This window comes from Alexandromys fortis, unplaced genomic scaffold, assembly GCF_014885135.2.
Source record: "Alexandromys fortis isolate MF-2015 unplaced genomic scaffold, M_Fortis_MF-2015_v1.1 scaffold_8_9099976_23576923, whole genome shotgun sequence".
Classification (NCBI taxonomy): Eukaryota; Metazoa; Chordata; class Mammalia; order Rodentia; family Cricetidae; genus Alexandromys; species Alexandromys fortis.
Window position 1 is genome coordinate 9,531,534 of NW_026067899.1, and position 26,378 is coordinate 9,557,911.

Sequence of the window (26,378 nt, forward strand, 5' to 3'; positions counted from 1 at the left end):
GGGGTGGGGAGAGGTGGGGAACTGGGGTTGTTATGTTTTAAAAAAAAAAGAAAAGAAAAAACTTTTTTAAATAAAAAAAGCAAAATATTTTTATTCATAATGGAACAACATTCCTAATTTTATTTAAAAACAATTCTTTTTCTTTATAAATAGTATTTGAAAAATGCTCATTTCACTAGCTTTAAAATATTTCCCTATCCAGCTTTAATATGCCCTATAATATAGCCACAATACATTATATTACCATCTGCACTAAATGCTATCCTCCCACTCTGCTGTGTTATTCTTACACCTAATCCTCCTTGTAACCCTTACACCTCCCACACTATCTATCCTAACTTCATAATTGTCAAAAAGGAAATGATCGTTTCATCTCACATACCATCATTTTCAACAGACTTTCTCATTTTGATGATGTGGCCTTTCATTTCAGCCATGACTGCTAAAGACCTGTCTTCTCATGTCATCAGTGGGAAGGCATTGATAAACTCTATCCCTCTACTCTCCCAAACAGATGACTGCTGTTTTGCTTTGATTCTTAGCCATATTGACATATTGAACACATATATAACATTCCAATGAAGATATTAGACTTGTTCATGTGTTTATGATATTTTTATCTTCTGAAATGACATTACAAAGAGAAAATATGAAAACCATTTGCAAAATATCAAAACCTCAGTTGAGCAATATACTAATTGCAACAAAGGTATTGGGTTCAAGTGTTGCAACCAATAAATGGAACCAGAAATAAAATTCTTCAAGGTCATAGACTATACCTCAGTAGTGGTCAAAAGGTTCAATATTTCTTCAATGTTAATGGAGGCAACTAGTATACAGATAAAGCATTACAATTAAAATAATATCACAATATTGGAAGGCAATTCATTCTAGATATGCCCTAAAGATCTGGATCAGTGACAAGAACTCTACGTGCTGAAACACAATTAAAGGCATGTAATTGTTAAGTAATGTTAATATAAGCATAACTAATTAGCATAGCATTCCTAACAATATGCTTAATGCCATGGGACAAACCTAGACTCACAGACAGGACCTATTGCATAAATTTAGAAAGGATTTACGAGATCTAACTTGATTACTAAATCTCATTTCCATCTCTAATGATAATATCTTATTTCAAATTTATACCAGAAGGTGGGGAAGATCGAGAAAGTGGAACGATTCTTCTATTTCAGAAAGTACAAATGTACTATGAGAGTAGAAATAAGAGACATTGCAAAATCATCAGTATCTAAAACGAACTAATAAAAATAAGCAATTTGCAACCAGGTGGTGATGATACATCCCTTTAATCCCAGCACTCAGAGGCAGGTGGATCGATGATTTCGAGGCCAACCTGGAGTAAAGGGCAAGTTCCAGGACAGTCTGAGCTACATACAAAAATTCTGTCTTGAAGAACAAAAATACATACATACATACATACATACATACATACATACATACATACATGAATACATCAACAATTTGTAATTCAACATTGTTTATAAAGAGGTTCAAATAGGAATATGTTCTTGGATATCTATATAATGCTTACTATCATTTGGATATCATGCCATTTTGGATCTTCAAGACCAGTGATAAGTTGGTTTTTATTATCAATTTGATGCAACATAGAATTACCCAGGAAGGCAATATCAGTAAAGGATTATCTAACATAAAGTGGTCTATGGGGATGTCTGTGAATAATTGTATTAATTACATTAATTTATGTGAGAAGGTTCAAACCACTGTGGGTGCCATTATTCCGTAAACAAGGAATCCTAGGCTGTATAAAAGTGGGTAAATTAAACTGAATAGTATGCAAGTGTTCTTTGCTGTTTTTAATTATGAATGTGATGTGACCAGCTACCTCAAGCTCCTACTGCTACGATTTCCCTATGGACTATAACTAGGAATTGTACATTAAAATAAATTCTTTCTCTCCTAAGTTGTTTCTGCCAGGGTATTTTGTCACAACCACATAAAAGGAAACTAGGACAGTGCTCATATTTGTTTTCTTCTTTATACTTACGTTGTTTTTAACCAGCTAATATGTCAGTTTTGAATTTGTAATGCACTACTAGTATTTCAAATATGAGTATGAACAAGACTGCACAATAGCCTTAACTTATAATGTTTGACATTTTCTCTTTCTGCTTTACCCAACATCTTTGCTACCTTAAATTTCTAGCTTTCACCACTGTACTGGGTAGTTTTGTGTACTGACTTGACATAAGCTAGAGTCATCAGAGGAAGGAGCCTCAGCTGAGGAAATAACTCCATGAGCTCAATCTGTAAGGCTTTTTCTCAATTAGTGATCAATGGAGGAGAGCTGGTGGTCCTGGGTTCTATAAGAAGACCCTGAGCAAACCAGGGGAAGCAAACCAGTAAGCAGTTCCCCTCCATGGCCTCTGTTAAGCTTCTGACTCCAGGTTCCTGTCCTGATTTTATTCAGTGAAGAACAACAATGCTAAAGTGTAAGCCCAATAAACCCTTTCCTCCTGGACTTGATTTTGGTCATGGTGTTTCATCGCAGCAATAAAACCCTGGTACCTACCATAAGATGACTGCTAGGGCTACTTAAGATATGATCATCCAATATCAATTTCCAAGTTGCCAAACAAATGTCATTTTTCTCTTTCTGCTGCATGTTCACAAATAAGCTTAAGCAGTAGCACTTGTGCCCTTCTATTCAGAGTACCAGGCAACCTTGGAATCTTCTTCAGCTACTACATTGAAGCCTCTTTCCTCATAGATATGACTCCATGAGACAAAGTCATGGAAGTCAATATTTAAGAAAATATATTATTCTCTCTTTGTTCACAAATTCAAAGTACTGATTTCTTTAGAGAAAAATATTGAGTATTTCTGACACACTTCAATCCAGTATTTAGGGCATGCTGAGCCATATCTAAATGCTAATTGAAGAAGTTCTAACCTAAATATATTGCTCTTACTTCAACCTTTATTCCCTGAAATCCAATTCTGAAGCAATACAGGCGGGGGGAAGGGGTTAAAATCTAAAGGAAGAAATGGGCATGAAGAAATATAATTTAAAAAGTGTTCAGAGTAAAAGAAATTTTCAATATACCACATTTCCAAATTTAGCCTATACAAGTCTGTAAGTTATTCCGATGGTAAGTAGGAGCCTGTAAACAAACTTTAAATAAGTCATTTTACTATACTGTGAGTCTGGAAGACATATGGTATTCTGGATAGTCTCCTAGAGAAATATTCACAAAAGGAGGAGATGGACTCTACACCAAGTTGCTACAAACTCCCATTCATCCTAATAGTTTACCAGAAAACAAAAGGGACCTGATAAGACAGCAGCAGTGTCGAGAACTGGAGTCCTGGCAAGGGACAGTTTCTCTAAGTTTCTGTCTTAAGAACACATGTGAAAGGTCATCTGGAAAGTTTAGTGACACAAAAATACTTCGTAGACAGCTAAAAAGACAGAAACCAATAAAATTTTAGACAGTTTCTGTAATTTTGAACTTCAACAACACCAGGTTATATATGAAAATAGATACTGCTTATTTAGTATCTGCAAAACATTACAATAGACAAGTTAAATATATGGGCCAGCTCAACAAGAGGGAAATCGTGCCTGGTCCTAGAAACCTAGTCTACTATCCAGGGCTAGTGAACTCGTGGATCTTAGAGGAGAATCTACAACTACTTTACTATACCAGTATAATCCCTTAACAACATTCTAAAAATATATCCCTTTATGAAAAGATGAGTGTAGTCTTCATCCCTCAGCAAGAAAAAAATCTCTTTTCAACAGATGGGGACCATTACAGAAAACTACAAGCAAATCAAACTGCAGAATTGTGGAGCCCAGTCCCAACTGATAGATCTGCAATACAACTCCTACACCTAAGGCTCAAGGATCATTATAAAAAAAGGGGGGTAGAAATATTGAGAGAGTCAGGGGAGTGAAATTTTTGTGTGAGATTGTGTCTAGAAATGTTAGAGAAGCTAAACCCATGAACCAACCAACATGGCTGCCAAAATAAGAATGACACCAATAAACATGCTAAGGGGTGAAAGAAGAAAGCTAATGAGACCTCAACCCTAGACAAAGAACTACAGGCAACTAATGGATGATGAGAGCAGGAAAAACAGTCTTCCCTAGAGAAGAACACACCAACTGGTTATCCAATACTAAATAAATGGTCAGTCCTGAAAACATATACAAATAAAATGTAGATTGAATAGGCTGTATTAAATATTTCGGAGTATGTGCTTGTGTGTGTGTATGTGGGGGGGGGAGAGAGAAAGAGAGAGAGAGAGAGAGAGGAAAAAAGAAAGAATGGAGGTGTGACGTGGAAGGTGATGTATGCCGGGAATATATTTTATTGCCATTGATTAATAAAAAAAAAAAACTTCTTGTGGCCAATGGCTTAACAGAGTAAAGCCAGGCAGGAAATCTGAACAGAGATGTAGAGAGAGAGAGTAGGTGGAGTCAAGGAGATTCCATGTAGCCACCAAAGGAGACAGATGCCAGAAGGAAAGAGAAAGCAATAAATTTGAGAGTGCAATAAGGAGGTATGTGGGAGGGACTGAGGAGAGAAAAGAAGGGAAATAGCATAATTGCAATATATATCCTGTATATGGAACAGATTTATAGTGAAAGACTACTGTCTACCTGAAATTCCAATTTAAATAGGCATCACCTGGTTTGCTGTTTGCTAACCTTGGAAACACCTGTTCTTAGAAATGCACCACCAAGATTCTACAGGAATCTCCAACTTTCAATCCACCAAAAGCTGCCTCTGCTACAGAGAACTACCTTTCAAGAAATCAGGTTTGCTGTTGGGAGGTAGTTCAGTAGTAGAGCATTTGCATAGAATACAGATGACTCTTAATTTAAATCCCCAGTATCACTAAAAACAAAAAAAGAAATGATAGAAAGAAGGAAGAAAAAGAAGTCAGGGAGAGAGAAAGAGAAGGAAGAAGGAAGGGAGACATGGAAGAAAGGAGGGAGGGAAGGAGGAAGGGGGAGAGAGAGAGAGAATAAGACCAAAATGGGAGAAAAAAATCAACTTTGGGGACTAATTGTGGACCATGTAGCTCATAGTACAGTGTATGATTAGGGTGTCCAACACCATAGGCTACATCCACAAATAACCAGCACACACACATGCATGCGCACACGCACACACACACACACACACACACACGCACACACGCGCACACACACACACACACACACACAAATAAAAACAAAACTGCATTTGACAGAGTTTCCCACACTATGTAAGGTAGAGATTTAAAAGTTCAAAAAATTTTGGCCTGTGTTATGGTTAACCTGTAGTATTAGTTAATCTGTCTTTGAAGGAATATTAATTAATTGGATAGTGAATACCTACTTTCAATGTAAGTGGTATGACTTACACTGGGGGCAAGGCTGAAACACGAATGAATAAAGGAGAAACCCAGATAATTTAGGAACAACCTCTCACAGCTTACTGACTGTTGTGATGTGAGCTGCTTGTTCCACCTCATTTTCCTTGACATGATAAATTTAAGCCATGAATCTTTCTTTCCCTGTGTTGTTTCTATGATACATTTTGTTATGACAACAAGAAGTCTAGCACAACATGACATGGAGCAACTAACACTGGATCTCCCAATGAGTTGGTCAGAACTTTTCAAGCCTACCTCACAGTTCAATATCTTCCTCCTCTCAATATAGTTTCCTCTTTTTGCCTTTAAAAGGAATTGATCCTTATTGAACATCTTGCACCTCAAATTGTATTTTAGTGCCAAATCCCAGAGAACACAACCTAATAGAGTTGATACTGGGAATGTTCTCAAAAAATGAACAACAAGATGAGACTTGGAGCATTGCCTGATCATGAAAATCCCATTGCACATAAGTAGATGAAGCAACAAACAGACTTTATCCAACTGGAGACACTTGTTAAAATGCTCCTTGGTAGTAAATTGGGAGGATTTGTAGAAGAAAATGTACTAGCTTAGAGGAAATAGTGACTATATGGTAACAGAGCTTGAATAGTATTTCTCAGCCCCACTGATGCTCTGCAATAGCTAATGAACAAATAAGTGTAATGAGAAACTGAAGGTCAGGTGTGAAAACCAGCAAACTACTTTTGATACATAAAAAATTATTTTGAAAAAAGAAAAAATAAGATTTAGGGAGATGGCTCAGATAGTGTCTTCCAGCATCCAGGGTGATATAGACCTTGACAAAGTAGACTATAGAGAGTGTAAGATAAACTTTGAGAAAATTTACAAGTCTGAAACACCAAGATTTATGCATTTAAAAGACCAGTATATTTTCAGTGATACAGTAGTGAGGGGTGTATCAAAATAAAAAGACAAATTGGGAAATCTTTTACCTTCTGCTAGAAAGACAAAATTCGGGCTCTGGAGGCAGCATATATACAGTTTATGAATTCTGCATGAGTATATAAGTTGGGTGACAATTTTGAAAAAAGAACACTCCAGTAAATACAAGCCAAGTATCCCACTGCTTGGTTCTTACTAGTCAACGCATCACACAGTGTTGTAAATGTCAGTAATAGGAAAAGATGGCATACAAGCTTCTGGCAGAAATGAAATACCTAATTTTGGAATATCAAGTATTCAATGACTAAATCCATTCATTCATAAACTGAGTCTTGTCAGAATCACAAAGCCTTAAGGTCAAGTTATCCCAGTAATAAGAAAGTCACCATAAAACAAAATAGTAAGTTCAATGCACAAGTAAAGCTGCATGACCAAACAAAGTAATTTATTGGATAGATACATTTTGAAAGTCAACAAATTCTAAAAAAATAGAATGGCAATGGTGGTACATACCTTTAATCCCAGCACTCAAGAGGCAGAGGCAAGCAGATATTTGTGAATTCGAGGCCAGCCTGGTCTACAGAGTGAGTTCCAAGTGACAGCCAATCCTACACAGAGAAACTCTGTCTCGAAAAAACAAAATCATCATCATCGTCATCATCATCTAGGGTAAATAATCAGAACATGTGTGCTAAATAAAGTAAGGAAATCCTTCCATGCAAGTAAATACATTATTATAATCCATTTGAAGATTTTAACACCCATAGAAAATACAGATAGTTCATCCATTAAAAGCTAGGTTTGGAATAAACAAAGATGGCTACAGTTGCCGGCACCACCACAGACCTCCTAGATGTCTGAAAGACCTATGAAGTCTCCAAGGGGTAACAGGCAGCAGAAAAGAGGTTTGCAGGGCCCACAATAGCTCCAGAAAAATAAATAGATATAGATAGATAGATAGATAGATAGATAGATAGATAGATAGATAGACAGACAGACAGATATAAATAAATAAATGAATATATACATACATATATGCATACATATGATGTGGGATTTCCCTCTGGATGCTGTGATTACCACTGATAAATAAAGAAACTGCTTTGGGCCTATAGCAGAGCTATAGGGGAACAGAGCTAGGCCGAGAAATTTAAGCTGAATACTGGAAGAAAGAAAGGAAGAGTCAGAGAGATGCCATATAGCCCAGCTGGAGATAGACACTGGAATTTTAGCCAGTAAGACTTCTAAGACCAAATTATTGGCGAGGGCACTTATGCTGACCCACAGGCTCAAGCTCTTTATGATGAATAAATCTTGTCCCTATGCCACAAAGCAACCTCGAATGCTTGTAACAGGATTCAAGAACTAGGAAAACAAATTGAATCATATACCAAGGTTAAACAGGGCCAAAGTGAACCCTTTAGTGATTTTTTTACAAAGATTAACTAAGGTTGTACAAATAAAAGTAACAGACCCAAAAGATAGATGAGTACATATTGAGTCTCTGACTTTTAAAAATGTCAACTTAGAATGCTAAATGATACTTGGGCCTTTAAAGATTAGATCAGCACCAATGGATGAATGGATCCTGCATACAATGAACGTTGAGACATTTGACTATAATACTGAATCTTGGTTAGGAGAAGGAATTTCCAAAGGAACGAGGAAACATCAAAATGCCAAATGTTTTAATTGTGGTAGAATGGGCAGGGCATCTGAAAAGGAATTGTAAACAAAAATTTCCTAGAAACAATGTCTCCTCTGGGAATGGCAAGAATAGGAAGACTCAGCCTTCAGGTATATGTAGAATGTGTGGCAAAAGCCGACATTGGACCAATGAATGCAGATCAACAAAAGACAGATGAGGCAACCCAATACTATAGGGAAACTCCTTTGGGGGCCTTTCACAGGCCCCCAAGTCAAAAATTGTCCAGTCATTCCCAGTCACTGTGGAGGACATGTCTTTCCAGGAAAATTAAAAAATCCAGAGCCTTCTATAAAAACCATACTGTTCTGGATGATGGAATAAACATAGAGGATGAATCCAAAAATCCAGTAGGAAACATATATTCTGGCAGACTTCTATAAATGATCAAAGACCAAAGCAAAGAGTGCGTATAAATGGCATTGTAATTGTGGATTTGATAGACATGGGTGCAGATGTGAGCATCATTACTCTAGAATCTAGGCATCCAAATAGACCCCTTCATGGGGCAGATGTTCAATTACTAGGAATTGGAACCCTATCTCAAGTGAAACAAACCACAAGAAAGTTGAATGGGCCAGAAGGACAAAGAGGAAGGCAGAGGCTGTATGTGGCTAATATCATAGTGAATTTATGCGGTTGTGATCTGCTGCAGCAATACAATACCCTGATTAACATTTCTGCAGCCCCAGAAACTCATATTTCTTGGAAGGATATTATAAGGTACTATACACAAAAGTCACCAGCCATTCAAGCTGTACAAGAATACAAAATATTTTACAAAAAAAAATACAGAATATCAAACCTTTAGAGGTAACAACAGCTCTAACACTCACTTTGACCATTGTAAGTTTCAGTGTTAATCTCCTCCTAAGGCACAAAAAAATTTCTCTAATGATGTCTTAGAACTTCACTAATAAATTAAGAATTATGCAGAACTAAATGAATTAACAAAGTAAGAGGATAGTTTTTATATTACATCCACTCCTCGAGCCTGTGCATTGTCTAACCATGGACTCTTGGCCAGATTTACAGCATCAAGCACCTATTTCCTCCTATGGAGCTAGCCTTTAATCCAGTCAAAGTGCAGTTGTGGAGCTGGAGAGATGTCTGAATGGTTAAAATGATAAGTTGCTCTTCCAGCGTACCCTGGTTCAAGTCCCAGCACCCACATGTCAGCTGAATTCTATAGGTAACTTCAGTTCAGAGAGATCCAACACCCTCTTCTGGCATCTTTGGGCACTGAAGACATGTTCACACAACAGCAGGTAAAATACTCATTCACATAAAATAATATTTAAATAATTTGTGACCCCCATTTTATCGATGTCACTTGCAACTGTGGGCATATCTTGTAATGTCAATCATTTTTGTAGCATACTAAACCTACATCTTTAAACCTCTTTAAACCTACAATCTCAGAGTATGTGTTGAATTTAGATTAGATAGGTAGATAGATTCTCCTTGGAAATTAAAGCTAAATTATTACTTATTCATGTTTATTAACTTATTAGAATACAAATAAATACATTGGATGCTAAGATAGATGGAATATGCCCATCAAAAATTTACATTTTCTAAAAGAAATGAAAATATAGTGAGCAGAGTAAGAATGTATTATATATTTTGCTAGTCTCAATATCTGACTTCAGATAATTACTGAAGGTTTACTTTCAATTTACAAATTCCAGAGACAAATAAAAGACATAGTCTGTCCACTCCATAATAATACTGACAATTAATAAAATCAGATGGGAAAAGGCTCTTCCATCTGAAAATTTTTAAATTGTCTACAAAATGACTTTCAATGCAAAAAATATAAAATGAAAACCAAATTATTAAAACTTTACAAAGTAATGACAATGATATGTAATGGAATATAATTTACCAAAACAGAACTACAAAATCATAGAAAGTCTTAGCACTCAAACTTCCACATAAACAAATGCAGAAAGTGTTATAGAACAACCCATTCCTCTTCCCCAACCCCATCCCAAAACAACAGCTCCTTTGAGAAATCGATGAAAACTGGAAACTGGGAGGGAACTGATAAGATAAATCAGATCTTTAAAAAATGTTTAAGACAGGAAAATTATAGGTACCACTACCGAAAGATCACTCATATAATGCTGTTTTTAAAAAGAAAGAATGAAGGTCTGGAGTTCAGTTGAAGGGCAGAACACTTTTTGTATCACGCACAAATCCCTGGGTTTGATTACTAGCACTGCAAAAAATATAAGTTATAAATTAAAATTTAAAAAAGAAAAGTGAATATCGTACAATATTTTTATGTTTTTAAATGAATAAGCAAGGATCATAAGTACATTTAAAAAATAGCATTAGATGGACTAAGACACAATCTAGGTATTTAAGCATCGTGGAAAAATAAACAATATGGGATATTTTTGTCCTGGGTACCATTTTTAGCCATGTGATCATATTTTCTACTTGAAATAATTTTTTGAGACAAGTTCTCATTATATAGCACTTGACTGGCCTGAAACTTGCTATTTAGACCAGGCTGGACAGGAAACTCATGTAGATCTGCCTGCCTCTATCACCAAGTATTAGAATTTGATGCTATCATGCCCCATATCAAAATTAAATTTTAACATAAAGTATTTTTACACTAGTTTTTTTTAATGCATGAAAGTTTCCTCTTTTAATTATTTTGAAGCATGTTTCTCATATGCCTCTTTTTGAAAAGCATGTCAAATGCTTACAAATGAAAATTGTAAAAAATTTAATAGCAATTTTCAAGCATTGTATTCTATGAGACCTTTGTCAAATTTTCATAGGCTAAGGCAGTATCAATTAGTCTTAAAAAACTAATGAGTTAATATTAACATAACTTTGAAAGATAAAAATGTTCCCTTCATTTGTTCATTATATTAAAATCATAATCATTTTTAAAATGAATTTTGGCCATGCTTACAGGCACTCCCACAGCTTGCCTTGCACCAGGGGTGGCCTTCTAGTCAGCCCTGTTTCTATATTAGGCAACTTAACTTTCCCACAAGGATATCAGTCCCACTCCCAATTCAACTGTCTGTGAAAGCATATGGGTACTTATTTAATTGGCAACATAGACTAGCAGCACTCCAGGTAGTTGTCAGCAAATACAATCATGAACTCATGCTGTCCAATACCAATCAAAATCTTGGCCAAGATAAATAATATTTAGGAAAGATTGATTGAAAGAGTGGACATTTGCTATTTTTGGCAGATCAGTATCCAAATGCCCATTCTCTACTAGAAAAATTTCAAGATAAGGAAAGGCATAATCCTGATTTCCCTAGAAATACTAAAGAAAATACAAACACCTCCTCTATACCCTATAATTTGGATGCATATCTGTGATCTAGTCTTAATCAATAGCAGAGCTGTTATTCTGGCATTTTATATTATGGAATAGTTGAGAGAGATAAAAAGACAATCATGGAGTCTTTGTCACAGAAGTGGTAGCAGAAGTGAAATTCAGTAGACTTCAGGCCAGAGTCTATTAGACAGTTAAGTATCCTTTTACAGATTATTCCTATAACAAAATATTTTCTAAGAATTTCCTCCTTTGATTCAAATACATTTATCTAAGCCTGATTCTCCAAGATTTTATGAATTATTCCATGATCAATCAACACACACGTGAAAGAATCACCCTTTTGAGGGTAAAGGGCATTTTCAACTGAACTTTAAAGTGTAACTAGAAAAGAATAAAGTTGGAGGGCAAGAGTGGAGAAATACACCATTGCTATGGTTTAGATATGATTCAAGTTTACTTTCCAGTTGTTCACCATGTTTTGGAAGCTTGACCAAGCTTCCAAGGTGGTCAAGTTAAGAGTTAGGGCCTACACAGAATCAACTAAGCAGGACTCATAAGACTCACAGAGACTGAAGAAATAAACATAGATGTTGTATGGGTCAGAGTTAGGTCCTCTGCATATACTTTATGGTTGTGTAGCTTAGTGCTCTTGGTGGGACTCCCAACAATGAGAGTAGGAGCTGTCTCTGACCCCTCTGCACTTGGGACCCTTTTCCTCCTACTGGGTTGCCTTGACTATCTTTGATATGAGAGTATGTGCCCAGTCTTATTGTATCTCTTGTTAGACCATGTTCAGTGGTGGATATCCCTGAAAGGTTTTTTTTTTTTTGAAGGGAACCAGAAGATGAGCTGATTTGGAGTAGAGGGGATGTAAGGACTGGGAGGAGTGGAAAAAGGGGAAACTGCACTTGAGATGTAATATAATAGAGAAGAACAAAAGTTTAAATAAGAAGAGTTGCTGCTAATGAAAGGTGCTTAGGTTAATTAGATACTTCCTCTCAGTAGGGACTGTTAAGATTCCACTATCTCTCTGGCTTTCTCTCTGACCTTAAAGTATTTTAATTTGATTCTACGTTTCCTCTGACCACTGTGACGTGATTGGCCATGAAGCCTTCACTAGAGACAAACTGATATCACTTTAAGGCCTAACTTCTACAATTATAAACCAAATAAATTTCTTCTCCTTTTAAAGTTATGAATCTTAAAGAGTATTTTATTATACTAACAGACATGGATACAATCACATAAAAGATATAGCAGTTACAAAAATGCAAATGCTTACAAAAATGGGAAACGTTGTAATGGTATATGTCAACTCTGCAAAACTGGAATTACCTGGAATGGAGTCACAGTGAAAGACTGGCTGTATTAGGTTGGCCTGTGGGTATCTGTGGGGTATTGCCTTGATTACCTTAATTAAGGTGGATAGACCAACTAAGGTGTGTTGTACCATTCCTTAATTCCTTAAGCAGGGATTTTCAAGTGTATATGAGTAGAGAAATTCAGCTAAATATAAGCAAGTATGGACTGGCTGATCTCTGTTGCTGAATGTTGTCTGCTAGCTCCCTTGGTGTCTGCATTGTGGTTTCTCTGCTAAATAGGCTGTTACTTGACATAATGAGCCAAAATAAACCCTTTATCTTGCAAACTCTTTTGTCGGGTACTTTATGAAAGCAACAGAAAAAAATTAAGATGCATATGGAATCCTAAATGATCTGACCTCAAGAAATAATTGTAGAAGTGGCAGAAAAGTTAATGGAATCTAATGGAACATTATATATGAGAAATGTTTGTAATATTATTGTAGTAGGACAAATGTCTAACAAGTATTCAGCTAATACAATAACTTGGAGGAGGAAAACAATATCTTCCCTTCTATTAACAGGTTTGTACTGCTACTGAAGTTATTGCTAAAAACTATAATCTCTAAAGGCAGAAGTGATTTACTCAGACATTTCATAAAATACTACAAAATTGAGAAGCCACTAATAAAATAGAAATATAACAAAGATACATGAATTTAACACAAAGATGAAAGGGAGCCATAAAATATATTTATGGCACAAAGACTTTTTCAATTCAGCATGATTTTCTGATTCTAAAATTCAGTAGCTGAACTGAAAAGAAGGATTGCCACTTATAAAACCCAAATTGAAAGTATAAATATGGGGCTAGAGAGATGACTCAGGTTAAGAGCCCTGGCTGCTCTTCCAGAGGTCCTGAGTCTAATTCCCAGCAACCACATGGTGGCTCACAATCATCTATAATGAGATCTAATGCCCTCTTCTGATGTGCAGACAGAAAACTGTGTACATAATAAATAAATTTATTAAAAATGAGAGAAAGTATAAGTAGAAGAAATAGCTCAAAACATGGAGCAAAAAGTACGTATGATGTTCCTCTGCTTCTACACACAAAAGATGAACTATTCGCAGACTTACCCACCTACTATAAACAATGAGAATATAGGGCAAACAAAACACATAAAGCAACTAGTTGTAAACATTAGTCTACAGGCATTGCAGGGTCTGATCCCTAGAGTTAGGAAACACGGGAATCTCAAGGGGCCTCTCTCTAGCACCAGGAGGCAGCACCAAGTCAAAGCCTAGTTGATGAGTTGAAGGAGCAGATATGGGTGGCTGTTGCAAGTGCATGAACCCAACAAAGCTCTTTGAACTCAGACATTACTATAATGTATTTATTAGACAAACAATATCAGCAATATAAATAAGCCATGGCATGAGAAAACATAGATTTGTTTTGTTGTCAAAAACCTTTTGTCTCTAAATATTGGATAGACATAAAAAGAGACAAATAAAACAAAAAAAATGATAGCAAAGGAGGAAAGGGACTCAGGAAAGAACAAAAAAGTCCACGCCCTACACTGTCAGGAACTGGCAACTGGATAGGCCAGAGACGTAGGGTAGAACAAAACACAACTAGCAAACAAACAAACAAACAAACAAAAAAGAAAAGGAAGGAAGGAAGGAAGGAAGGAAGGAAGGAAGAAAGAAAGAAAGAAAGAAAGAAAGAAAGAAAGAAAGAAAGAAAGGAAAGCAATAAAATGATTCCTAATAATATTCTGCCATACTCATAGATCAGTGCCTTATCCGATTGTCATTAGAGAGGCTTCCTTCCAAAGCAGATAGCAACGGGATGGTCTCCATCTGGTCCCTCCCTTTGGAGTTCAGGGAACCCTGAGAAAGAGAGGATTGATGATTGTAGGAGGACACCAGGAGAACATGGCCCACTGAATCTACTAAGCTGAGATCACATGGGCTCACAGTGACTGAAGAGGCAAGCACGGAGCCTGCATGGGTCTTGACATTGCAAGGTCCTTGGCATTACATTATTAGCTTGGTGTTTTGTGGGACTCCTAACAATGACTGCAGGTGTGTCTCTGACTCTTTTGCTTGCTCTTGTCCAGCCTCAACAGGAGGGCTTTCACCTTGTCTTACTGCATCCTGTTTTGTCTTGTTAGGTTATTGAAGGCCTGCTGTTTTCTGAAAAAAAAAAAAAAATAGAAGGGGAGTGGACGTGTAGGAGAGGGAAAGTGAGGGAGGGGTGCTTGGAAAAATAGAGGGAGAATAAACTGTGGTCAGGATATACTGTAAGAGAGAAGGATCTAATTTCAATTTTAAAGAAAAGAAATAGGCCCACTTATTTATCTATAAGATGGTACATGGAAACCTAGAAAATTCATAAAACTTTCATTGTAACACAATTCTATGATTTTCTAAAAAGAGATTATTGATGAAATAGGTAGTAATGCAGGTATTAACCTTTACACATAGTTAAACAACAGGAAAAAATAAATCTCTGGCAGGGTCTGACTGCAAGTATATATACATATATAAATATATAGATATATATAATTTTTAAAAATGTAATCACACAGAAAAAAATAAGAGACAGTAATATATAAGGAGTTTCAAAAAGTCCTAATAAGGTCCCATAGTTTATGGCTAAGTGCTAAACTCTTAAATGTTTATGTTTATATCCACAGACTAGTGCAAAAAAGCTTGTCTTTGAAAAAAAAAAGGCCAGTTAATAAGAGGCTTAAGGCAGGGCAAGGTTATGTGAGAACAAGTGACTATTGAGTGAGCAGATTAAATGGATTAATACCCATATCACCCACTCCAATACTCAAGGAATATTGGAGGAGGCTGAGGTAATGTGAGAGTCATAAAACATCGTCTTATGGGCATGGCTGTGACACTCATGGACTCACAGCAGCTGCAGTATCTGACCAAATGCCTTCACAACAGTGAGCTGGCAAACCTTTGATCATAAATGGAGCAGATGCCTATGGGTCCCCACCCACCAAGGAGATCTAACAGCAGCTGAGAGCTCTGGAAGAAGAGAAAACACTGCCTTACCTATATAGCCACTAGTGAGTCACTCACATCTTAGTGTGTAGATTCACACCTACACCCACACAAGAGGCCCTGGTAAAACTCAGTGGGTCACAAAGCAAAACAAAACAAAACAAATATATAGAAAACTGATATGTGCATTTAATGGAAGGAGGTATAAGAGAAAGATAAGAGAGGGTAGAGGTTTATCGGTTGAACTGAAGGCCCATTCCATGAAATGAAACCCATACTTGACATTACTTCAGTAAACAGAACCTGAGACTATACAGGTCATGCTCCTAGGAGAAAACCTTATTACAATTATTCTACAAAGGAACATAGCAATAAAATTACTCCTACAGACATACTGCTACACCCATAGACCAGTGCCTCACTCAATCTTCATCAGAAAAGTTTCTTCGTGCAGTAGATGGAAATTAACAGAGAGACCCACAACTGGACAGTGTGCAGAGAATGAGAGACTTTGGAGCACTCAGTGCTAAATGGGATGTCTTCATCAGTCCCTTCCCTCAAGGATCACAGAGCTATGCAAAAGAAGAGGTAGAGACTCAGGGGTGCTGGATAACTCCAATGAAACAGTGTCTTCTGGACCCAACAGGACTGATGGACATATGAACTCACAGACACTGTGGGAGAATGCAGAAGACCTACACAGGTTCAAGTCAAATGGGGTCCCACAACTGGAAGGGAGAAGTGGGCAGTCTTGCAGCCCTAACTAAAGGCTATTTGCAACTGATACCCACTAAAAGAAAACATTTTCTCAGTGTGGTGTCACTGGCTATATCAGCCACACTCCCAAGCAGGCCTCATGCCCAGAAATAGTTAGCCAACGCAAACCAAACTCCATTGTTTGTTTGGAGGTTTTATTTGGGGGTGAGGGGGCTACTTTTTGTTTCATCGTTTTTGCCTTATTAGTCTTTTGCTTATTTGTTCTGATTTTTGTACTTGTGTTTTCTAAGGTTGTTTTTTTTTTAAGAGAGAGAAAGAGAACAAATAGTGGAAAAGGGGAAGATCTAAAAGTTGGGGGAAAGGAAAAAACTTTAAAAATATTTTTTATGAAAGAAAAAATAATACTGGGTGGAGAAACAAGTGTGACTGAATTTCATAAACATAAAAATTGTCAGAAAAAAATATATAATTTTTTTTAATTTGCTAACTATAAAAAGTGGGCAAGAGAAGTCTGGCTATAATTAGGAAAAACAAATAAAATACTAACACATAACCATTAACATACCTATTGTCAAAAAAACAAAACAAAACCAGAAAACAAAGTGTTAAATAAAACATGACCTGAAGAGTCGTTGCGCCGGCCATAGGCGGACGTGGAGCTCCTTGCGCCCCGTTTCCTGCTCCCTTTCTCCTCTCCACGCGCCGGCAGGATGGCCCACAAGCAGATCTACTATTCGGACAAGTACTTCGACGAGCACTACGAGTACCGGCATGTCATGTTACCTAAAGAACTCTCCAAACAAGTACCGAAAACTCACCTGATGTCGGAAGAGGAGTGGAGGAGACTTGGTGTCCAACAGAGTCTTGGTTGGGTGCATTACATGATCCATGAGCCAGAACCGCATATTCTTCTCTTTAGACGACCTCTTCCAAAAGAACAACAAAAATGAAGTACAGCTGGGATCACCTAATCTTTTTGAAATTAAATGTATATGTGTATATAAGGGTAGTATTCAGTGAATACTTGAAAATGTACAAATCTCTCATCCATACCTGTGCATGAGCTGTATTCTTCACAGCAACAGAGCTCAGTTAAATGCAACTGCAAGTAGGTTATTTTAAGTTGTTAAAGATAAATTTTCTTGTAGTTTTTTTCTTAATATAAGTAGCGCCTGTTTTACTTTATCTGTTATTTTGTTAAATAAAGTTTGTATGTTGCATTTACAAAAAAAAAAACACATGACCTGAAATCTTTAGTTTTCTGAAGATCTTCCATATTGATTTCCATAGTTTACATTCCCACCAGCAGTCCACAGGGCTCCTCCCACCCCTCCCCATCACTCTTACCAGCTTTGTTGTTGTTGTTGTTGTTGTTTTTAAGCCATGGAGTCCAATTTGTTACCCAACTATTCTGTTTTGTTTTAGTTTTTTGTTTTTCAAGACAGGGTTTATCTGCAGTTCTAAAGCCTGTTCTGGCACTCCTCTACGAAGTAGACCAGGCTGACCTTGAACTCACAGAGATCCAGCTGTCTCTGCCCAGCTCACCCAACTATTCTTAGAAAGGAGGCCTAGCCTAGAGTCACACCATTCATGGAAACTGATTCTTCCTCTTCTAACAGGTATCAAATACCAGTAACTCCTCAGCTAGTACACGAGTTCAGACCCAGCCCACACCCCTACCTGCTGGGATTTTCTCTTATTTAATCTTGCACAGATCTTGTGTATGTTATCACAATCACTGTGAGTTCACATGTACAACTTACATGTGGTATCTGGAAAAGACTGTCCTTGAAGTTATGGTGGTGGGTTTAGTGATAGATATTTGAGTGAGGTAAGATGGAATCTGAATGTAGCTTTATTTTGTACTTCTCTGATATATAAAACTGTTGAGCATTTTACATGTATTTATTGGCCATCTGTAGTTTGTCCTTCTAGAACTGTGTATTCATTTTGATTGCCCATTAACTAACTGAATGATTTGGGCAAGGAGGAAAGAGGAATGTTTCATATATTTTATTTCTTTAAATAGTGTAGATATTAATCCCCTGAACAAAATTTTCTCTCATTCTGCAGGCTTTCTTTTCGCTACAGTGTTTCTTTTCCATGAAGAATCTTTTGAATTTCATGCAATCCCATTTGTCAATTCTTGGAATTATTTCCTGAACTACTGAAGTTTTTTCTTGCCAATGCCTATACTTAAAGTGTGTTCCTTATGTTTTCTGCTAACAGTGTCTACAATCCAACTTTACATTAAGATCTCTGACCCATTTTGAATTGATGTTTATACACAGTGAGAGAAATAGAGCTACAATAAGACCCGGCTATTAACACTCCTGGGAATACACATAAGGGTCCAAGTCAGCATACCATACAGACCTGTTCATCCAAGTTTGTTGAGACATTATTCACCATAGTCGAGTTACAGGATCAGTATGCCTATTATCAACAAGTCAATAGATACAGGCAATGTAATATGTATACACAATGGAGTTTTACTCAAACATAAAGAATGAGATTTGTGATTTTCAAGAAAACTGGTGATTTTAGAGATCACCATATTAAGCAAAATAAAATATGCCCAGAAAGATAAATATCATGTTTTCTGTCATATGGAGAGCCTTAGATAATACACACACACACACACACACACACACACACACACACACACACACATGCAACATTGAAAACAGAATGGGGGTTATTTCAGAGGAGAAAGAAGACTATGGGTGTGGGATGGAGAGAGTTCTAGAAAGTGAATGTTGGCAAAGTACATGATATACCTGACCAAAAATGTCATTAAGAATTTCATCACTTTGTACAATGAATATACACTAATAAAACATTCCTAAAAGGCAAGAAGCTTGAATTTTTATGCACTGTTGTAAAAAATGTAAAATTGTGGTGCACTTGCTATGGAAAACAACTTAGTGCCCCATCAAAACACTAAAAAGCATTATGATCCAGTAATTTTGTTTCTGAGTATACATCCAAAAGAAGAGAAATATCCAAGATTTATCATATCTACGCTCATTACGCTCATGGTGGCACTCTTCACAATAATCAGGAGATGGAAGTTCTGTGCTGGGACTAGACCTGGAGTGAACAGGCCTGGCCTCTACAACATGCTCTGAGAGCAACCATCATTGATGCCAGGCCACAAGTCCACCCAGATAATGCGGCTGAGGCTGACATTGTCACAGATGCCATCTGTGGAGCTATTTGCAGGATGAGTGACTCAGAGGCTCTGATCCTCTGATTGGCTAAGGCTGATCTGGAACTATCTGAAAAAACATTTTGCCAGAAGAATTCAGAAAATATTTTTCATAAAATAGTGAGAAACCAGAGAGAAAGAGAATGGATAGATGGGAGCAGCTCCACATCTCAACCAGTGGGTGAATGAGTAAAGGGTGAATATGCATAAGATGGAATATTACTAAGCTTTTTCGTGTATATTGGTTGTACAAAATAAGAAGTTTCATTATGACACTTCCATGCATTCATAAATGCATGTACTTTGAGCTTTTCCATACCGGCCCCACTTTCACTTGCCCCTTTCTCTAACAGTACCGCTCTTCCTTCATAGTTTCTTTTTCAAGATTCCACATATGATAGAAAACATATGATACTTCCTTTTATAGAAATGGCTTGTTTTACTTAATATGATGATCTCCACTTCCATATACTTTCCTTCAAATGACAGAGTTTCATTCTTTATGGCAAAAAGCTAAATATTCTTCAGAGTGAAGGAAAATTACTACAGGGGAAACCTGGGTTTCAGTAACAGAATGAAGAATAAAATCAAAGATATCTGAGAAAAGATAAACGACATCTACACTTCATTTAAAATGGTACAATACTAAATAGAGTAGGAAAGATTAGGTATGTATAAAATGAGCCATGGATAAACTACTAAAGAGACAAGAAAATAATTATAATTTAAAAAATTCATCAGATGAATTAAGATAAAAAACTAAAAAAAAAATTCATCTAACCAAAAAACTGTCAGGGCTTTAGACAATGTGGAACAAAGAAGAGGCAAAAACCCAGTACTATTCATAGTACTAGCTAAGATATGAAAACAGTACATGTCCAAAGATAAATGAATGAATAAAGAAAGTATTGAATATAAATAAGATTCCTAGCGCTCAGGAAGCTGTGGCAAGAGGATCATAAATTCAAGGCCAGCCTAGGCTACATAGTAAGTTTGAGGTCAGTCTTTCCTGAATAGTATGACACTATCTTAAACCCATTAACATGGGGTGGAAACATAGCAAAGTAGCAGAGAACTTACAGAGCATACACAAACCCTGGGCTCAACCCCCAATACCATAAGACAAAACAAAACAGAATACAATAAATGTGAGGACACACTAACAGAAACTTCCTGAAAACATGGCACACAAAGAAAAGAGATTAAAAGCAATGTAATAAATATGTTAAATACTATCATATATGATGGAATATTACATAGTCATAAAGAAAAATGAAATATCAGTTGCAGCAAAATGAACGGCACCAAAAGACATTAAGTAAACTAAGTCAGAAACAGAAAAGCAAATATCATGTTTTCTCTCACATGTAAAAGCTTTTAAATATTCATCCAGAATATTAAATAATGAGGCTTACTAGAGGCTTAAAGGAGAAGAAAAATGAGATTTTTTTTTTAAAGACCTGTAAGGGGCTGGAGAGATAGCTCAGTGGTTAAGAACAATGGCTGCTCTTGCAGAGGACTCAGATTCAATTCCCAGCACTGACATGGCAGCTCACAACTGTCTGTAAGTCCTGTTCCAGGGGATCTGACCTCCTCACAGACATTCATGTAAGCAAACACCAATGTACAAAAAAATTAAAAAATATATAAAAATTTGAAAGACCTGTAAAACAAACACCAAAACACAGAAAGAAAAAACTATATTCTGGTGCTCTACAGCACAGTGAGATGACTTATTAATAGCACTCTAGTATATATTTTATGAAGATACAGAAGTCAGGGATGAAGGGTTGTTTAGAAGTTAAGAAGAGCTCTAGTTACGCTTGCAGAGGTCCTGAATTTGGTTCCTAGCACACACATCTGTAACTCCAGTTCCAGCAGATTCAACACCCCTTCTGACCTCCATAGTTACATACGTGGCACACACCAACACAAGCATGAAAAATACTCATATACACATAATTAAAATTTTAAATTAATTTAAGAAGACATAAAAGAAATATTTAATCCCAGTACTCGTGAAGTGAAGGCATGTAGATCTCTGGGAGTTTGAAGCTGTCCTGGTCTATCTATGAATTCCACACCAGCCATGACTACACAGTAAGACCCTGTCTCAAAAAAAAATAAAAGATAGAGACTCAAAAACTCAGACATAAAGACATGATAAGGAAGGACTCAAGTGGGTAAGAGGGTTTTATGTCCAAGTATGAGGATCTGAGTTCAGATCAAGTCACATGAGCATGCCTGTAACCCCAATGTGGTGAGGAGTGAGGTCAAAAAAATTGGCAGGGCTTGCTGGCTTCCAGACAAACTCCAAGTCCAATTAAATACCGTCTCAAGGAATAAAACAGGACACCCAATATCCTTCTCCAGTATCCTCAGATGTATAGACTTGCATATGCACCACATTTACATACATGATTTGTGGGCTTTGGGACTGACCTAACTGAGGAATAAAGAAACAACAGACATACCTACAGAAGAACTGGCATCCAGCAGGCCATGTGCTCTAAGGGGATGCACCTGGACACTCAGTGAGTTTATTATATACAGCTGAAGGAAGAGTTAGGTCTGTTATATACAGATAGAGGAGGTTAGCTAATCTCGGTAAGGGATGTCTATAGGTGTGCAGCCTCAGGCTTCAGCCATTTCAGAGGAGGAAATTGTAATACAATTTCAAATATTTTCCCCTTACTTCCATAAGGGAAAGGCTTTGCCATTCCCATGGATCTGAGACACTGGCACCCTTATCATGCTCGTGTAATGAGTGTTCCTTCATACAGAGATATATTCACTCCTTACACACATACATACACACAAATGAATAAAAGCATTTTTAAAAAGAATGATATTTATCCTGATTTTACCAGTACACACAGTATATGTATGTTAAAATATATCATGTTGCATAAGAGTGTAATCAAGTTAATCAAAAATAAGATGAAATAATAGTATAATAAGATAAAATAATGGATTAACTAGTTGCTGTAGAGATAGTTCTGTGGTTAAGAGCACTAGCTGCTCTTTCTGAGGACCCAGGTTTGATTCCCAGCATCCACATGGCAGCTTGTAACTGTTTATAGCTCCTGTCCTGAAGAATTCATTGGACATCATGCACAGACGTGGTGCATAGATATGCATGCAGGCAAAACATGTGTAAAATAAAACATTTCTTAAAATAATGTATTAACTAAATTAAAATCTAAATATTTTAAAGATCAATAAAATTGATAAACTTTCAACCAGAAGGAAAGAGAAAATACAAATCACTGGTTAAAGCTAATTAAAAGACTGACATAGCATATACAATTTCATTTAAAAGTTTAATTAAGAAAGATAATTTTTAAAAATGAAAATTACCAAAACTAAGAATAAATTTTGAAATGTGAGTTTCCCTATATTCAAAAGATACCTTTCTATGAAGGATTTCTTCACAAAGATAATTCAAGAGCCATGTAGCTTCAATAGTGAATACTATATAAAAATTTTGAGAAAGAAATAATACCACAGGGCTGGAAAGATGGCCCAGCAGTTAAGAAAGAGTACTTGCTCTTGCAGGGGACCCAGGTTCAGTTACCAGTATCCACAAGATGGCTCACAGATGCCTATAACTCCAGTTGTAGAGTACCCAGCACCTTCCTCTGTGTTCCATGGCACAGAAATACAAATATATAAAATAAATAAATATTTTTAAAAATAAATAATGCCAATGTCAATCTCAGTCTCACAAACCCATTCAAAATGTAGGGGGAAAAGCCCCTTTTATAATATCAACATTTCCTCAGTACTAAGTCTAGATTTTTAAATCATGGTGGTGGAGTGGGGTGGAGAGACAGCTGTGGTTAAAAGTGCTTGCTGCTCTTGCATAAGACTAGATTTCACTTTCTAACACCTAAGTCTGGCAGCTCATATAATCCATGTAACTCTAGCTCCAGATGTCCAATGCCCTCTTTTGCCCTCACAGATATTTCATATTTCAGGTATACACACAGATACACATAAGTAATAAATAAAATAAGTGGAAAATACAGAAGAAAATTTTAAGCTAATATAATTTATCAATTTAGACACAAAGTTACACTAGCAATATATTAAAAAATTAAACCCCAGAACATGAAATAAGGACAATGCAGCACAATTATCACAGTAATACAAGATTAGTCAAGCATCTAAGTCAGTTTATATAATCCACCACATAAGAAAAACAAATAAAATACATTATCACCTATATTTGTCCCCCAAAAAAAGTATCCGACAAAATTTAATATGTACTCAGAATTTTTTAATTTAGTGAACCAGGTGAAAATTTCCTTATCCAACTATTAAAGGGCACCTACCAAAAGCCTATAATAAATATCATATTTCATGAGAGAATGGATGCTTTTCCCTAAGATCAGAAAGAAAACAAAGGGTTTTACTACTTATTTTTATGACCTAGTATTCAGATCACTACAAATGGAGTAATACAAGAAGCTAAAGGTGTGCAGAAAATAAAAGATAGAGTAACAGTGCCGTTTCTGCATAGTAATCATGAAGCATACAGAAAATCCCCTTATTAAAAAATAAATAAATAGGGGGAGGGGGAGGTAAATGGGAGGCTGTGGTGGGGAGGAGGCAGAAATCTTTAATAAATAAATAAATAAAATAAATAAATAAATAAATAACCAGGGTCTGGAGACATGCCTCGTGGCTAAGGACACTTGTTGCACTTACAGAGGACCCTATATTCACATGGAAGTTACATGTCTGTAACTGCAGTTCTAGGTAAGCCAATGGTTCATCTAACCTCCACAGACAAACCAGGACAGGAATATGGTTCAATGGTTAATACTTGGCTGTTCTTACAGAGTACCCAGGTTTCCAGCACCAACATGACACCTTACAACTATCTGTAACTACAGTTCCAGGAGATCCAGAACCCTCTTCTGCGCTCCAAAGGCACTAGGATGCATGCAGTGAACTTAAATGCAAGCAGGCAACACAAAATTCCACATAAAATAAAAATCAGTTTAAAAAAATCAGCTATGTTAGTAAATGAAATGAATTACTGCATTACTCTTTACTGTGTTAATATTGTATTATTTCTATTTTCTAAAGTTTTTGGTGCCAATATGAGTTTTTCATTTAATATGTAAATAACTTCTTCTTTAGCTCGGCATTTTGTATGTATTTCATCCATCTTGCATCTTGCATTCTGTTCCTTCTTTATTTTCCTTTGTTATTCTTTTCCATGAACTATTCATGCCTCCCACCCCCAAGGGTAAGTTCTTTCTTTTAGTTCTCGATGTTCTTCAATTCTTTAAATATTTTACTTATTGGTATTTGGTTATAAACATTTCAATTATTTAGTCTGTTTTCCATGTTTATAAACTTTTTCCTCATGATCTTTGGATACATGTGCTAGTCTCCACTGCATCTGGACAGTATTTTTACGTCACCCAGGTTTTTTCAGTGGCTCTGACATGGTCCCAAGTCTCATTTTCTCACCATGACACTTTCTGTTCTGGGGTTTCGACTGCACCTGAGGATATACCTTCACCAGTGATTTCTCTTCAGGAACTCTAGCTCTACAACACAGTGCCAAGCCTCAGGTGTTTTCCATGACACTTTCATGGCTGCAAAGCCAGTACCACCCGGGCGATTCTTACACTACCAAGTTTAATGCCTGCCTAAGGTACACACTTGGCTGCCTGTGGATCATAGCTTCTGTGTGCTGACTCTCCCCAGAGGCACTTCCCAGAAGATTTTGTCTCAATGATTCTTGGTCCTTCTTAATTACAACTAATTTCTCAGCTCCAGCTAACAAGTGGTAATTATTCCAGTAAAATAAAGGTTTCACTTTAGTGGTGCTGGTCTCTCGTTAATCATGACTCTTTACTGAGTCCCAGCTGACAGAAATACAGATTTTTAAATTCATAATATCAAAAACAGCTGTCAGACTTCCCACTGACCTTCACAAGCCAGGCCTCCTTCATCTGCACTGTACCCAATATTATCTTCTAAGTTCCCACAATAGCTCATTAAGCTCTGAACCTGGCTTCTCGAGCCCAAAGTCTTTCCACAGTCCTTTCCCGAATATAGTTAGGTCTTTCATAGTAATACCTCATGAATCTGATAGCAATTTCTCTCTTAGGAGTTCTATTGCTATGATAAAACACTATAACCAAAAGCAGCATGGGAAAGGAGGTGTTTAATCTTAGAGTTCACAATCTGTCATCTAGGGTAGTAAAGGTAGGAACTCAAGGCAGGATCTCAGAGTCAGGAACTGATTCTGTGGAGAAGTGCTTCTTACTGATTTGCTCAACCTGCTCCTTTAACCATCCAGGACCACCTGCCAAGGGATGACACCATAGATAATGAGCTGATCCCTCCCACATCAATTAGTACTTATAAAATATACTACAGACTTGCCTGTAGAAAAATCTTATGGAAGTATTTTCAGTTGAGAGTCCCTCTTCCCAAATGACAACTTGTGTTAAATTGAAGTAAAACTTGCCAGGTCACCAGGATTTATCATATGTAAGGCAAAAACTCTATAACCAAGCAACATCTCCAGCTTGGATTCTTTTTATTGTTGAGTAATCTACTGTATGGTTATATCTTAACTTAATATTTTTATGGATATTTAATTTCTGGACATTTAGGGTATTTATTCTGTTATTATTTTACTTTTTTGTGCTGTTTATAAATAAGTTTGCTACAAACATTATGTTGAGAAAACATTTTGTGAGCTGAGTGGTGGTGACACATGCCTTTAATCCCAGCACTTGGGAG

The 26,378-nt window shown here is 36.6% G+C and overlaps 1 protein-coding gene across 1 annotated transcript; it reads left to right on the forward strand.

The window, feature by feature from the left end:
• Nucleotides 1–17,027: 17,027 nt before the first annotated feature.
• On the forward strand, nucleotides 17,028–17,600 carry LOC126489278 (cyclin-dependent kinases regulatory subunit 2-like). Its single transcript, XM_050123437.1, has one exon. It carries the CDS (start codon nucleotides 17,104–17,106, stop codon nucleotides 17,341–17,343), a length of 240 nt encoding a protein of 79 aa, XP_049979394.1. The 5' UTR covers nucleotides 17,028–17,103; the 3' UTR covers nucleotides 17,344–17,600.
• Nucleotides 17,601–26,378: the final 8,778 nt, after the last annotated feature.